Raw genomic sequence first — 15618 nt, 5'->3', positions numbered from 1 at the left:
ATCGAGTTGCATTTAAATCCCTCTACCCTTCCATTCAGAGATTTATGCTTAACGCTATTTCTGGAGCCCATCTGATCCCCGATCTGTTCTGGACAACCCAGGGGTTAGAATAGGGGGAGGAGGGGGAGGATGGAAGGTGAAAGGACACACTGACCTCCCTCAGGGGTAGCTTATGTGGTCCTTGCAGTTGGTGGTTTTCTGCTAACCCAAAGAGCCATCTGTCCAAGGGAGGTCAGCAGCACGTCAGAGAAGCCCTGCCTCTACCTTTGAGGGGGTCTTTCATCCAATTCTTGCCATTCTCCTCTGTGTACATATGGGACCTTTTATAAAATGCATAAATATCCCTTCAAGAAGTCCACTAGAATACATAAGGATTTCCTTCAATTAGTTTAACGACCAAGCTCATTCTACTGGTATGTCAGAGAAATAGAAATACTTGGCTTTCTTAAATTAAGCTCAGCTCACAGGTAGGGTTAGGAGCACAAACCAGGTAGAGATCTTGCCAAACATACCAAACTTCACACACACACATATGCCTGCACACACAACATACCAAAACCTACTTCCGTGACTGATTCAACCTTTTGTCTCCATGGAAAAATTAGATTTCCAACAAAAGAACTCTCCCTTGCTTATTTTCACAAAGAAATAGGAATCTGTCTTCCCTCTAACATTTTTTTTATCTTGATCAGATTGGGCCTTAAGAGCCTTCCTTGGGTGCTGGTTGAACCTCTTCCTAAACAGCTGCAGCCCAGGGGGTGCCATTGGAGGTGGCATCACTCCCGAGTTCCATGGATCCTGTCCTGTATGCCCCAGATCGTATCTTTCCAGAGTTCCAGAGAGAACAACCAGCATCCACATCATCACAGGACCAACCCCGAAACCCCCCAAGTTTAGAAGACACAATAACATCCCCAAGCCAAAGGCAACCACTGGCACAGCCTTCCCTCTGAGCTTCCATGCCCTTGACCCAGGGCTGCAAAGTTAAATGCTTAAACCAGTGAGGTAATAAGGATGGTAAGGACTGACAAACCAGAGGACGCCCAGCCCCTCAAAAGGGAAGTGCAATTTTTGAAAATACTCTGCTGCCTAAACTCATCAGAATATGCCCCCTAAGACCACCAGTGAACACCGGGGCAGGCAAAAGTACTTCTGAAGGAAATGACTAGACCCCCCATGGTGGTAGGAGTTTTGCTAAAACACATAACCACTAGCTGGGGCAAATGCAAGATGAGAGACAGAAGATAGATGCTTCTGGGCTTGCCCAGGGTGCTAATAAATTCATCACAACTAGCCAGACTATCTCATTTCGGATCTTAAAATGCCATTAGAAGAAATGTCCCCAGTAATTAATTTCACATACACACATTACCGCAACCTGAAGAGGTGTCAGTGGAAATCTACCACCCACACAAGTTTCCTTCTCTCAGAAATCCTTTCCAAAGAACACTCCTATGACAGGCCAAAGTTTAGAAGTGTGTGATGGCGGCATATCCAGGCCTCCTAACAGACACTTATGTTCATCCATATATCCTTTCTGGAGCCCTTGTGAGCCTAGCACAACTGGCATCTCACTCCAACACTGAGGGTGGTCTTTGCCCAGGGACACAGCCTCTAGAGGATCACAGGCAACTCAGAACAAAACTCAGAGCCTTGCATGATGTGAAATGCCCGTGTTGTAGCCACAGGGGACAAACAGAATAAACAACAGTGGGTCAGTGAACATCTTGCCACCCAGCAATACCCACCCCCCAAGCAGCAAAATCCTACATCTCGAAGTCCAGTTCTAAGTCAGCCTGGCCTGGACCTTGGCATCGATCCCTGTCCCCACCAAGGCCAGATGCTGTGGCTGCACATGGCTCACGGCCCTTTCCATCTACACACATACTTGCTGATTCAGTCCCCAAGGAAACCTGCTCCAGCCCAAGAAGTTAATCTCCATCTCTTCCATCAGCATATTCTTATGTACTTTGTTTGGGACTGTGCCTCTCAGGAATGTTGCTGATCTTGCATAGCCTGTTCTGCCCCCATCTCCAAATCCCCAAAAATGCCCATCTCTGCCAGCACCAGGATTGCACTCCTCAGATCCTCTCCAAGGGCAGAAAGAAAGGGTGATGGGGCATCCGGTGGTCAACTTACTCTCAAAAGGGTCAGGAAAGAAGTTCTCTGTACTGTACTTGCAACCTTTCTATGAGTGGATCATTGTTTCAACATCAGCGTTTTTATTTCAAAAATGATGATTTGAATCTCAAAGAATGAGAAACCCTTGACAAAACGTGAGATCCAAGAACAGTCCCGTGGCACGCCTTACATGAAGGCACACTTGACAGAAGTTACACACATCTATAAAGATTTCAAACAGATGATTAATCCTTTATTCATTCTAAGAATTAGCACACTCTTCCAATTACCAACTTAAACTTGGTTAGCTAAAAGACTGAAAATTAAGTGTTTTGTTTACTTTCTAAAAGGAATTTCCAGTCAGAACTTTTGTTTCCTACTAGAAAACGTTAATCCCTCTTTAAATCAATTTACCATAATTGGCCTATTTCCAGGATCAATTATCCTTGGACAATAGGAATCTCCCATACAGCCTTGCGGCTGGTGTTGCCAACGTAGGTCTGCTCGGCGACCAGGCTCGCCAAGCAGAAAGGAAGTGCCAGGTAGTTTACCGTGAGGATGCATGATGCCTACCTGATAAGGATCAGTGGGGATTAAATGCAAGTAAGATTCTTGCCTTAATAGCTAGTACATATTAAAACTTATGTTTGTGGAAGCGTTACTATTATTAACTTAGATAGCCAGGTTCAAGTTTCCATTCAGGACATATCTTCATTCTTTTCTTTTGTCCTCAGTCATTCCCTATCAGCTCATGTAGTAGCAAGAGAAATTCTGTCTCCTAAAGGTAGACTGGCAAGGGAAGGTTTATATCTCAAGTGGCCAGAATTGGAAAATCTAGATGGAGCATGTGCACAAATGGAATCCTTAGAAAACAGTAACCAGATCAGAAATGGGAACCAAGGCCCGCCAGTCAGCAGGCAGCCTGTACGACTTCAAACAAGAGTGGAGCATTGGTGAGAACCAAGTGAGAAAACCCAGAACACTTGGTACGAACAGAGCTGCAAACTGTGGCTCATTTTCAACTGCTCACCAATCAATATTGATTGCTCATGGTGATCAAGCAGACTTAATGCCCAAGTGAACACTGACGATGCTAGACACTTCACTGACATGAGGCCATTTGAACCTCACAGTTATCTTATGTACAAAGTAGGTACAATTATCATTCCCATTCTACAGATGGGAACACTGAGAACTGGAAAGATTCAGCAGCTTACCCACGACCACACAGCTAGCAAGTGGTAGAACCAGGGTTTGAACCTCAGCATTCTATCTCCAGAGCCTGCACTCAACTGCTATTTGAAACTGTCTCTCACCACCAACCATCATTTATGATGCCACAGCCTCCACTGTCCCTTACCTCACACTAAGCTACTTGCTTGTTACAGCACATTTGGTTCCAGATCCTGATAAGCCTTTCTTATTTCAATAGCAATCGTGTTGTATGATGAAGCAAGGGGTCTCATTTGTGTAACAGTGAGATATAGCAAGAGCCAAAAGTCTACTTTCTAGATCTGGAGAAGCAAGCTGCTACTTCCAGGGACTTTGTTTAGCTTGGCAATTAGTAAGAGCTGTTACAATAAACTCCTTTGTTATTACTTATAAGATGCTGCCTTCTAACAAGGCCAATTTAAAAAAAATGTGTGTGTGTGTTATCACCATGCACCTTTATGTATAGCAATATAGTACTTATTTCTTTTTCTAAGAACCACAGAATACAGAAAACCTTTTGACGTATTAATTAGGATCATAAAAATGAGCTTATGTCTATGTTGAGTGATCGGGAGGAATGGCCTTCCCCTTGAGCTGCTGACCAATTAATTTGGGGACATAATAATACATCTTTCAAACCAGCAAACTCCACCTCCCACCGAGATACTTTTGCAAAATGATCTTGTTCCACTCATGGCTTAGCGTGGAAAATGCCACATGCTTCAAGGGATGTGTTTTGAGTTTTTTGACATCTATATTGCAGTTTAAGAAGGAACACTTTATCAGACTTCTGGTTGGGGAGATAGCTCCAGTCACAGACATCACACTCTGGCGACAAGCATACGCCAACTCACCACTGCCACCATCTGCCCAGGGCGCTTCCTCCTCATTCTTCAAGCTGATAGCACAGCTGGCAGGTTGGGTGTTGTTTCTCAGTAGCTCTCTAGCCAAGGATACATGTGCTTCACAAGTACTGTTGCTATAGTTCTGATGATCTTGTTTCTAGAAACCGGAGTTAGTTGTCAAATAGTATGACAGTTAGAGTTTGAAGATCCGAATCAATATGTTTCAAAATTTTAATGGATAAAGTTGCATTTAAGTGATAAGGGGGGCAATGCTTCAGTTATTGTGGGGAGAAAAATCATTGTTCAATCAATTGTATTTTGTTCTTCTGTAACCATAAAATCTTGCACAACGGGCACCTTCATTAAAAAGATAATAGCATGGAACAGATCCTATATTTTAATGAATGCAGCATATGACAAATTCTGTTACACAATAAACATGCAAGAAAAAACTAAGGCAGCCACCTGCACATTTGCAAACACTATGACAACCCAACCATCAGATTTGGACAATAGGACAATCCATTCCCATAATTGCATAATTTATCCGGCCAACAGTCACCTAAGTAGGACTAGTAGACAAGAGAAAAAGAAATCCAAAAAGTAGCATTATACAGCTGCCTGTTTCTGCCCTAAGTTTCTAGATTGATTGTTTCTCTTCTTTCTAGTATCTGTCCTTCTCTTCTGTCCCTAAACACAATCACATTGCTATTTAGGAAAGACCTTTACTGGCTCTTCTTTACAGCATTTCTTCTTCCTTTTCTGGGGGGGTTGGGAAGAAGGGGTATCTTTCTTTTAGTCTCAGACTTCCAGGTTGAACAGACTTGAAGTTTGGCACTTCGCTCTGCTTGGACTCCAGATCTGTACCTATAACACATCCTCAACCCTCTACGAGCTGGCTTCCAACCAATTCCTGTTACACATCTCAAATACTGGGCCTGGTTGCCTTTCCCAGCCTCTGTGTATCTTCTCCCACTACTTGCCACCCTCACATTCCCAAGAGTCCCCCGTCTCTGACTTCAGGACCTATCATGCTTTTGTTCTACCTTCCTGACACCTTCCCTCTGATGGTTTCTCCTTCCTCCTGTCAGTGATGTCATGTAGGGCTCATTTCTAAGGCCTTTTCTCTCTTCATATCTTACCTCCTCCAATGACTAGTCCATTTTCAGGCCTTCAAGCTTTGCCTCTCCAAGGAACGAGCCCATAAAACCAACCCACACTTCTGAGCTGTGCAACCTGATAACAGTGGTAACACTGATGCTTCCCAGTTTGTAAAGCAGGTTCATTTATGTCATCCCACGGAATGGCTGGAAAACCCCATGAGATTGCTGAGCTATCCAGCAGGGCTGTCTCTCAGGGAGGGCCTCTCCCAAGGGAGGCCCCTTAGGCACAGAAATGCCTCTTCTTTCTGTCTGATGTTTTTCCAGCTAAAGAGAAGCCACCACTACAGAGTGGGTGTACAGAGGTCTTCTCTCATGCCCCAGCTGCCAAGGTCCTATTAAAGATTCAGCATTTAGGAGCTCCGTGCCCTGGACAGTGACAGGAGGTAACTACATAGATGGCCAGGAACTTGGCTCCAAAGCTCTCATGGACCTGGACTCAATCCCCAGTCCTGACATTTCTTAATTGTGTGGTCTTTACCTGTGTTTTGTTTTCTTCCTTCGTAAAATGAGGACAGCAAATAGATCAGAGGATTGTTATAAACTAACTGGAATGTATACATAAATTGTCTGGCACATAGAACGGGCTCGATAAACGATGCGTATCATTGTTCTAACTTCTTAAACCTTTACCTCAGAGCCTTTGGCTGCTTCCAAAACGTCGTTGAGAACTTGTATGTATTCAGTTGCGCCTTTAAGGATATCAACTTTGCTGGGCTTCCTGCTTTGCGGAAGAAATGGCACCAGTGCCTTCAGTTTGGCAAAACCACGGTTGAGATTTTTTATCTGGAAAACAAAAAGACACAGTAACACACAGAGCAGCTAATTTGTACAGACATCCCCCCAAAACCGCACAAGGGGGGTTTGAAGGTTCATTTCCACAGCTCTCTTTTCTGGGTGGGGAATCTCAGCAGGCACATGCCAAAGAGTTGCCACTCCACCAACCATAGTTCCAGGCAAGGGGAGCGGGAGCCACATACACTCGGCACTGGAGGTGGACAGGCTGGAGGGGTGTCCATGTTCACTTGACCTCCTCCTCCTCTGAGAGCACACCCACTGCAACATAATGCGGAGGCAGTGGGGAGAGTGGCTAAAAGCTCTGAGTCAATACAGCAGGATTTAAAACCCAGTGCTACCATTAAGCTTTACAAGAGTGTATAGGATACTGCATATCACCAAGCCTTGGTTTATCTGCAAAGTGGAAAATACCACCTTGTAGTTTTATTGTTATAATTCTTCAACTTCTTTCCCAGCAGAGTTGATGATTTAGAGTCAAGTGTTAGAGTCCAGACAGACTGCATGTTGCCAGACTTGAAAGGTAGAATAAAGTACCTCTTTTTTTTTCTCTTTTTCTTTTTTTTTTTTTTTTTTTTTATCTCCAGGGTCTAATTCCTTAGCTCCAAAACACTGAAACTCTGATGATCAACCCCTGGGGGACACAGACCCTGGAAAAACTCAGCTCCCACTATACCATAAAACCAGTGTATGTACTCACTTATGTAGAGTCTTCTCCCACCCCACATCTAAGTGGACAATGGACATAGCCCATTCACAGCATAATACAGTGACAAATAAACTTGAAAATATTGAACTTTAATAATCAAAGAACTATAAATTAAAACAGAAATTAGATACTATTTTTCATGTACCAAGCTGGTAACCTTTTTCTTTTGTTTTGTTAATCATACCCAGCATTGAGAGTGGGAACAGTCCTATATCTTATAAAAGGGGATAAAAATTAGTAAACGTTTCTAAGAAAGCAATTGGGCAACTTGTATCAAAAATCATGAGATTATATACATCCCATTGATTCTAGCATTTGATTCCAAAGCAGGACACTATTCTGGTAAAACATGCACATAGATTTATGTAGCAGTAAAAAGCTGCAAAAAGCATACATGCCCCACAATGGGAGACTGGGTAAGTTATGGTTCATTTCTATGCTAGACTATGCAGTCAAAAGCTGCTCTCGGAAAGAATGCTTAGGAATGTGAGGGAATGCTTTTGATACTGTTAAGTGCAAAAAAGTATAAAGATGTGTACTAGATGGCCAAAATTTTGTAAAATTATATATATGCACACACATAACTAGAAAAAAAGACTGGGAGTATACAGAAAAATGATAGTTCCTGGTTGTTATATTTGTATAATGGGTGTTTCTTTTCCCTATTTAGTCATCTCTATATTTTCCAGGTGTATTTTTTCCCTAAGTTTCTTATTTTTTTAAGATATGTATTAAAATATAGCTAACATACAATGTTATATTAGTCCCAGGGGTACACCACAGTTATTCGACATTTATACACCTAAAGAAGTGATCACCGTAAGTCCAGCAACCATCTAACACCATACTATGCTGTCACAATATTACTGATAATGTTCCCTATGCTGTACATTACATCCCCAAGACTTATTTGTTTTATATCCAGGTGTATTACTTGTATCACTATATAGAATAAAGGTCATTAGCTTTAAAACAGTGGATAACATCAGGACCAATTCTCCACAGAAAGCAATTCCTTCCTGGTGGAAAGTCCCACTTAAAATGCAAAATATTGCATCAGAACCTTTTTTGAGGGCCACATCATCACTTCAGATCAGAGTCATTTTCATAAAGGGTCTAATGCCTGGTCAAACCATGGAGACTCTTGCACTTTTCCCAACTTTCCCTTAAGTCTTCTACTCTTCCTTGGTCCTTTCTCCCCACACCTTTCCCCAGACAAAACTTAGTTGATTCACTGGGTCTACATTTCTAAGGGACCCAGGGTGTGTAGGAACAGCCCCACAGACCTTCCTCCTCGAATCCAGTCTAAACGCTCACCCCTGCCTCTTCCACCATTCACCCTTCCCTCCCTGGGATCCGTCTCTACGGCAACACAAGACAAAGATTGCAAAGGGACCAAAGGAGACCAGATCTGACAAGTTTGGGGCCCTAGTTTAGTTAGAAATACTAAGAGCTACCGGTAGATGCCGCTCCGACTCCGGCCCACAGGACCATTCGGGTTGGTGATTTAACGAGAAACCCGCGGGATTGGGAAACAGACACTTTCTCTTGACAGGGGGTCGAGTGGGAGTCTGGGTGCACACTGAGGGGTCGTGTTTTTTTGTTTTGTTTGTTTGTTTAAAGAGTAACTTCCATTAGGTCCGCCCCTTACCCCATTTGTGCTTCGAGGCAGAGTTGCAGAGCGCAGGGAAAATGGGTGGTGGGAGTCCTGTGCGCCCCAAGCACCCACGCAGCTCACTCGGTTGTGAAATTTAAGCGCAACTCTCCTGCTCTAAGCTTTCCAAAAGCACTTGCTAAGGGGAGACATTTTGGAAGTTGTCACGGGCCTCCTCGGGCTTACCCAAACCCGGTTTCTGCACAAGTTCAGGTGGGTTGCCAGGTGAGGCGGCCATCCCAGCGGCCGCGAACAAGGTGCTGGACCAGAGTGGAGGGTAACAAGGCCACTGTCATTCTCCCAGGCTAGGCCACGAGCAGGACCTCGGGAGGCCAAAGTCGCCTCTGGGCCCCGCAGGTGGGCAGTGAGTGGGTGCACCGTGTCCTGACCAGGTGTTCAGAGGTGGGTAGCAGCTACAAGAGGAGAGGGCAGGAATTCATTCCCGTCCAGGCGCGGGGGTCTTGGTGCTGCCGGACAGGGTGGCCTTGGGGACCCACGCGCGGCAAGGCGCTCACCCGCTCGCGCTCCTTGGCATTGGCCACGCGCCGCCGCTCCAGGACCAACTGGAGGTCGTCGGTGGATGAGTAGGCGCCAGAGGGCAGCCGCTTCAGCCGGCAGATGGCGGCCAGCTGGGGCAGCGGCCCAAATTGCTCCCGCAGCACTTCTTCCAGCACCTCGGCTGGCGGGGTGCCCAGGAGGCCGGGCGTGGCGTCCATGGCGGCGCACGGGGTCGACAGGCTGCCCGGGCTTTTCATCCAGGGCACCTGGGGCCGCACGAGGCCCGCGGGGCCGCGGGGGCGGGGCCTGGACCACCTGCACCCATTCCCCTGCTCGCTCACTACAGCTCCGTCCCGCTTTCTGGAAGCAGGTCAAGGAATTGTTTTTAACGAACTGCACTGGTGATTATGGTGAACATTGACTTACAGACAACACTGGTTCTCAAATTTAACTGCACCCTGGAATCACCTGAGGAGTTTTTTTGGTTTTTCATTTAATCCACATGCTTGGGTACCAAACCCCCAAATTGAGATTTAACCAATCTGGGCTAGGACCTGAGCTTCTGGATATGTGTATATGCATGTATGCAAATACACGCATGTACATATATACATTTAGCAGAAAAAAAATTTGATGGATACACACAAAACTTTTTAAAAATTCATTTTGAAATCAAAGTTGCAAGAGCAATAACAAAGAGGTCCCGTAGCCTTTCACCTAGATTCTCTACTTGTTAACTTTTTTCACGTTTGCTCCATCACCCTCTTTCTCTCTATGAATGTTCTCACTGTGGTGGTTCGTTTTCCAAAGCATTTCCTCAGTCTTGCCCTATCTTCATAGCCTTGATCGTTTCGAAGAGGAGAAGTCTTCCATTCTGTAGGATGTCCCTCAACTTTGGTTTGTCCTGTGTTCCTTCAATTCCAGACCCAGGTGGTGCCCTCTTGGCAGAGACTCCATAGAAAAGATGCCTGGCTTTTCTGAGTGCATCAAGTCAGAAGATACATAATGTCAACCTTGATCATCTGATCAAGGTGGTGTCTGCCAGGTTCCTTTACCATACAGAAATTGACTAATTTTTCCTTTTAACTGATCAATATTTAATGAGGAGGTATCTTAGCATCCATTGCTGACTCTTGCCTGAATTCACCACCACTCTGATAATGGCCAAATGGTTAGCATCCTACTGTGGGGAAGAGCTTTCCTTTCTCCCCATTTATTTATTCATTTTGTATTCATCGGCATGGGCTCATGAATTTCTAATTTATTGAATAAGATGTAATTTATTCCTATCATTACCACATTTCCCCGAAAATGAGACCCAGCCGGTCCATCAGCTCTAATGCATCCTTTGGAGCAAAACTTAATATAAGACCCAGTATTTATATGATATTATGTGATATGATATGATATGATATTATTGTGGGGATAGAGCCCCAGAAAGCTGTTTCCAGGCTCTCAGCCTCATATAGAAAGGTGCTGGCTCAGGTAGTAAATGGCCATCAACTGTGATTGCATGGCCATCAGCTGTGGCTAGTTGGCTGTCAGCTGTAACCAGTGAGCCATTGGCCACTAATATAACTGCTGTGGCTAGGCTAGCAGTAAAGATGGGAGCTAGCAAGAAGATGGTGGCTGAGCCTGTAAGCGGTACAGTGAGGGTTGAGAATCGTGTGGCTCCTGTTTCCTGTTTCTCCAACCCAGCTGCCAGCGAGAGTATAGTGGTATGACTCCCCTACCTATGGCTCCGCGGGTGTTCCTGTTTGGCCTCACCATGTCCTGTGTTCTCTTGTGGGGAGCGGGAGCAGAGACCCCGCCGGAGGCCCCCCACAACAATTATATTATATTATGAGACCTGGTCTTATATCTTATATTATATGACACCCAGTCTTATATTAAAATAAATAAGGCTGGGTCTTATTTTTGGGGAAATGGCATTTTAATGCTCAAATTGTCCCAGATTTGGCCAGTGCGAAACCCTCCAGGCTGTCCCCTTTCAACATAATCTCATCATTCATTGAGCACTTTCTTGTACCAAAAAAGACACATTTCAGGCTCATCTTGCAGCCCTGGAATCAGTCAATTCTCTCTTTAGTGGAAGATGGGATTTACAGACCAAAATTGAATGCTTGATTTTTCATTCCTTTTGGGATGTCATTGCTTCTAAGCACTGTTTGCAGACAAAAAAATAAAATGTACATACATACACACACACAAGCATACACACACATACAGCTATACGTGTATATAGATGGATCGGTAGATTTAAAAAGCACGAGTTCACACTAATACTTCCAATTCTAAGTCAACACCTCGGCCTTCTCTCTAGTTTCCCCCGTTCCTTATTTATAACTCCCTTCTCCCACAGTGAGAAGTCTGGCTCCAGTCATCCTCCGTATATTTACTTATTTGCTCAGTTCTCATCTATGACCTCTCTCTCAGCCACATCAGCTAAGTCCTCAGCCCTATCTCCTCCTCAGCTCCCACCATGGCACTCACTGCCTCCAAGAGAAGGGCAAGGGGAAGAGAAGAGGACATACCAATGCTCAACTGGGGTTCCCCTGAGTCAGGGACCTGAGAATGGGGAGGTGTAATCTGGTATTCCATCTTCTATATGGCTTGCATTTTTTATATTAAGCATGGGTCAGTTCTATAATTTTTTAAATACATATATTTTTAAGGAGGAAATAATTTTGTTTGCTCTAAGTTTGTTTGGTGGTGTTTGCTGGGAGGCAGATAGAAGGCAACAGGAGCCAAATGTGTGGGAATGACGCTGAAAATGGAGATACAGCGGTACCTCGGTTTTCAAACGTCTCCATTGATGAACATTTTGGTTTACGAACGCCATAAACCCAGAAGTAAATGCTCCTGTTTTCGAACATGACTCAGAAGTCAAACATGTCACGCGGCTTCTACTGAGTGCAAGATCCTGAGGCCTAGCTGTCAGCTGTTTTTGAATGTTTCAGAACTCACGGATTACATTCGAAAACCGAGGTACCACTGTAGTTTACCACTTACTTAACTGTCCTTGCATCAAAAAGGGCATTATTGACATTGTTCTATTTTATTGCCAAACCTTTGAGCAGACCAGCTGCTATACATCAGGAACCCAGTGTGAGAACCCCAGACTTTGTTCCTTCGTACTTTCTCCCCTCTATCAACTCCAACTATAACTTTCTGAACTGTTGGCTGTTAGATTCTTCTACTGAGCCATCTGCCCTGAGGGAGAGCCGTTTGAGCTAAGGCGTTACACCTGATGGTGACAGTGTCACTACCTTGCCATCACCCAATAATGCAATGACCTAATGAACAAAAAAGATTATTTCTCTCTCCTTTAACAGTGCAAAAGGCATAGGTCAGCAGTGCATTTCTGCCCTCATGGTCACTCAGGGACTTAGATTCCTTCCAAATCATACTCCTCCATCATTGTTCCTAGGTGTCATTTTGAAAAGTGGAGTTGTCCCCATAGAGGCTTCTGCCATCACTAGTGCCTGGCAGGGATTGAGCCTCACAGCACATAAGTCCCAGGCTATTCACCCCAGGCAGGGCTCAGAGCAGGATCAGAAGCTCTTCTAGGTATTCCAAGCAGATGCCAAGGGATCTCGTTTAGGGATTTAGGTCCTTACACAAACATTGGGAGAACTGGAGGAGGAGGGAGGGGCTCTGAGTTCAAGAACTCACCACCAAAGCTGCAGACCATGGAGCTCCTGCACCTGCCACTCAACGCCCGAAAGCTGGGAAAGGAGCCCTGGAACACTGCTGCAGAGAAAGTTCCAACCCCCTGTCCTGTCCACAGGAAATAGACAAAAGGACCGGAGGTGCTCTGCCCCACTTCCACACTTGCAACCTCACACAACTGCTTCTAATTAAATCACCTTAATTGGCATACACAACCTTCAGCACAAGGGCTTCTGGAAAATGGAGCTTCAGCCTCCCTGCCTCTGCAATGCAGAAAGGCACCTCGGAGGAAGGGAGAGAGGCTGGAGGGTTGAGGGAGCCAATCCACATTATCTTCCACCCGAAACACAAAGAAATTTCCCCTTGCTCATCTCATGGAGGTTCATCTCATCAATCTTTGCCTGTTCGTTACCCTGAGGCCCCACTGAGAGGAGCACCCCCTCTTACACCTGTCAGCCTGGGTGCTCAGCAGCCCCCCCCCCATCACACCAGCCCGATCATGACTCAAACACAGGTCCCTTCATCTCCTTAGCTTAGTCAAGACACAAAAGAGCTGCTAAAAGAACAGCTTTAGTAAAACAAACAAACAAAAACATTTAGTAAGAGAAGGCAAAGCATGACATTTTTAAAAGGGACCAAAAATTATACAAAAGTGTTTGCATTGCCCAGAATTCCTATCCAAATTAATTTGGCAATTGTATATTATTATTCATATTCACATTAATTTGTGTTGTTATTATGACATATTGTTTCTTACATGGTATATATTATTTTATCTCACCACATTTCTAGGAGTTAGACTTCACTCCAATTGTGTAGATGAGAAAATCAATGTGAGAATTTGAGTGACAACCCAAGGTCGTGCTGCTTGCTGGTCAGTGGCAGAGCCGAGCCTCAAACTCAGGTTTGCTGCATCCCCTGCAGTTCTTTTTCCTCGACGTCTGAGCGGCCTCCTTCCCAAAGTTACTGAGTCCAGCCCCGTGCCTGGGGTGGGCCTGGCCCACTGGTACATAGACCTTGATGCTCTCTCCGTGGCCCTGCTTGCCGTGCCCATACTTTACTTACCTTGAGGCTCCTCCACTCTCACAGGCCGTGAGCTGAGGTTAACATCTTGACCATATCACTAGCAGGGTTAACAGTGAGTCAGAAGTGCTTCTCCACCAAGAGCAGAAAAGAGGAACCAGCCCACAGGCTTTGTCCCCAGAAAGCCGGTAAAAGGTTATTTCCTCAACAGGGACCCTCAGCTCAAGTCCTTCTACTTCGTGCCCCAGCAGCTGGTAGCCTTGAGCTCTGACAAGATGCACAAAGATGGCCGGCAGCCTCGAGAAGGGGTAGATGGAAGCTGAGAGCCCTGTGGGCTGTGGGGCCTCTAGAGAGAAGCTGAGACATAAGCAGGGCCCCAGGGTTAGTAGTGGGTCAGAGGGAAGAGCTTCTGCAGCTCGGTGGTTCATAGAACCTTTGCGCAAGTCATTCAAACTCCAGGCTTCTTCTTGCCATCTGTAAAGTGGCAATTATAACAGAAATCCCTCAGAGGTGTGATGAGGAGTCCATTAGACCATGGGCATAACCATAACAGCAAACACCTTTATAGAGGTCCACACTCCATAAAGAACCAACGCTTTTACAGGGATCCGCATGCCACACCCTTCTAAACCCTTTATAGACAGTAACTGTCTTAAACCACACAACAGCCTCAAGAGGGAGATACTGTAATTTTTTTCACAGAAGAAATTGAGACACAAACTTCAGGTAACCAGCTTTCCCAGCTAGAAAGGGACAAAGCTGGGACTGTCCCCAGGCAGTCTGGTCACAGAGCCTGGGTCTGTAACCACCAATCTCCTGCCTCATCTAATTCCCACCACATTGGAAGTGAAGGCTACAGTAGCAAAGATGGTTTATGAACCAAACAGAACATCCAGAAACTCAGCTATTGTACAGACAAATCCAAAGTGACCCAGGAAGAGGGATGGACTGAGCAAGAGTGCAAAAGCTGAAATAAGAGCTGGTTGAGGGGACACTGAGGCAGGGCTCGGTTCCAAGGACTTGGTAGTGGAGATGTCAAGAAAGGCTCGTTGGGGCCACCTGGAAGAGGGCCTGGGATTCCTGTCCTGGGACTGGTACAGCTGGGAGTGGAAAATGCTTGTCATATATAAGGAAGGTAAGATTGCAACAAAAGCAGGGCTTTGGGGAGATTCAAGAAGAACTGGGGTGCAGGCTGCTTTGGGGAGAGTACGTGAAACTAAGAGGCACAGCTGTGCTGGCCATACCCTGCTGCGTGGGCCCTTGTCCTGCAGGAGGAAGCCTTCTTGAGGCCCAGCTGGCAGGCCCCTGTTCTAACTCTCCCCTCCCAAGAGCAGCCCAGGCCTCCTCACTCTTCTGTGATTCTCCCTGGGACCTGGGCTTTCACTGGCAGGGAGGGTCCCTGGCATTGGTTGGCTTTGAGCTGCAGGAATTGCTAACAGCAGATAGAAGTAGAGCCAGTTATAACTTTCCCTTATAAGTGAGAGCAATGCAAAAAGAGACAGTCTTTCCTGCAGACATGGTGCAGGGGAGATTGGGTCAAGGCCCAAATGTAGGTACAGTACATGGGAGCAAGTTATAAGAATTCAGGAGGATGGAGGCCTGGGGCATTAGTTGGTATAGGACACTCAGTTGCTGACTATAGGCACAGGTACATTTTCCTCTAAACTAGTGACTTCTGTCGTCCTTAAAGTGCTGTGACATCTTCCTCCAGAATATGTGCACTCTCTTTACTGAGAAATTGTTCCCCACCCCTAGAAAACCAGGCCTGGGAGACCATGGCTAAAAGAAATCTATGCCTTCTTCTCCCTGTGCTTGAGTCAGGCCTTCCCCTAACATGAGTAGAACCCAGGCTCCATCAGGTTGGGTCCCCATTCCCGTGGCTCTGGAAGAAAAGGCTGTGGGCACAAGGTGCCAACAGCACACCCTGTG

The 15618-nt window shown here is 45.6% G+C and overlaps 1 protein-coding gene and 1 long non-coding RNA gene across 2 annotated transcripts in view; one reads left to right on the top strand and one right to left on the bottom strand.

The window, feature by feature from the left end:
- Positions 1–15618, top strand: part of LOC141571561 (uncharacterized) — a 29933-nt gene that overhangs the window by 7899 nt on the left and 6416 nt on the right. The gene's annotated exons all lie outside the window — the stretch shown is intronic.
- FIGLA (folliculogenesis specific bHLH transcription factor) lies at positions 1990–11685 on the bottom strand. The gene is made up of 4 exons (XM_019717033.3): positions 9012–11685; positions 5972–6124; positions 4122–4335; positions 1990–2090 (listed from the first exon to the last, which is right to left on the bottom strand). Exons 1-4 carry the CDS (start codon positions 9249–9251, stop codon positions 1990–1992), a joined length of 708 nt encoding a protein of 235 aa, XP_019572592.3. The 5' UTR covers positions 9252–11685.

This window comes from Rhinolophus sinicus, chromosome 2 (genome assembly GCF_057876585.1).
Source record: "Rhinolophus sinicus isolate RSI-liver-muscle chromosome 2, RSI-T2T, whole genome shotgun sequence".
Classification (NCBI taxonomy): Eukaryota; Metazoa; Chordata; class Mammalia; order Chiroptera; family Rhinolophidae; genus Rhinolophus; species Rhinolophus sinicus.
This window is presented reverse-complemented; position numbering and strand designations above follow the sequence as displayed.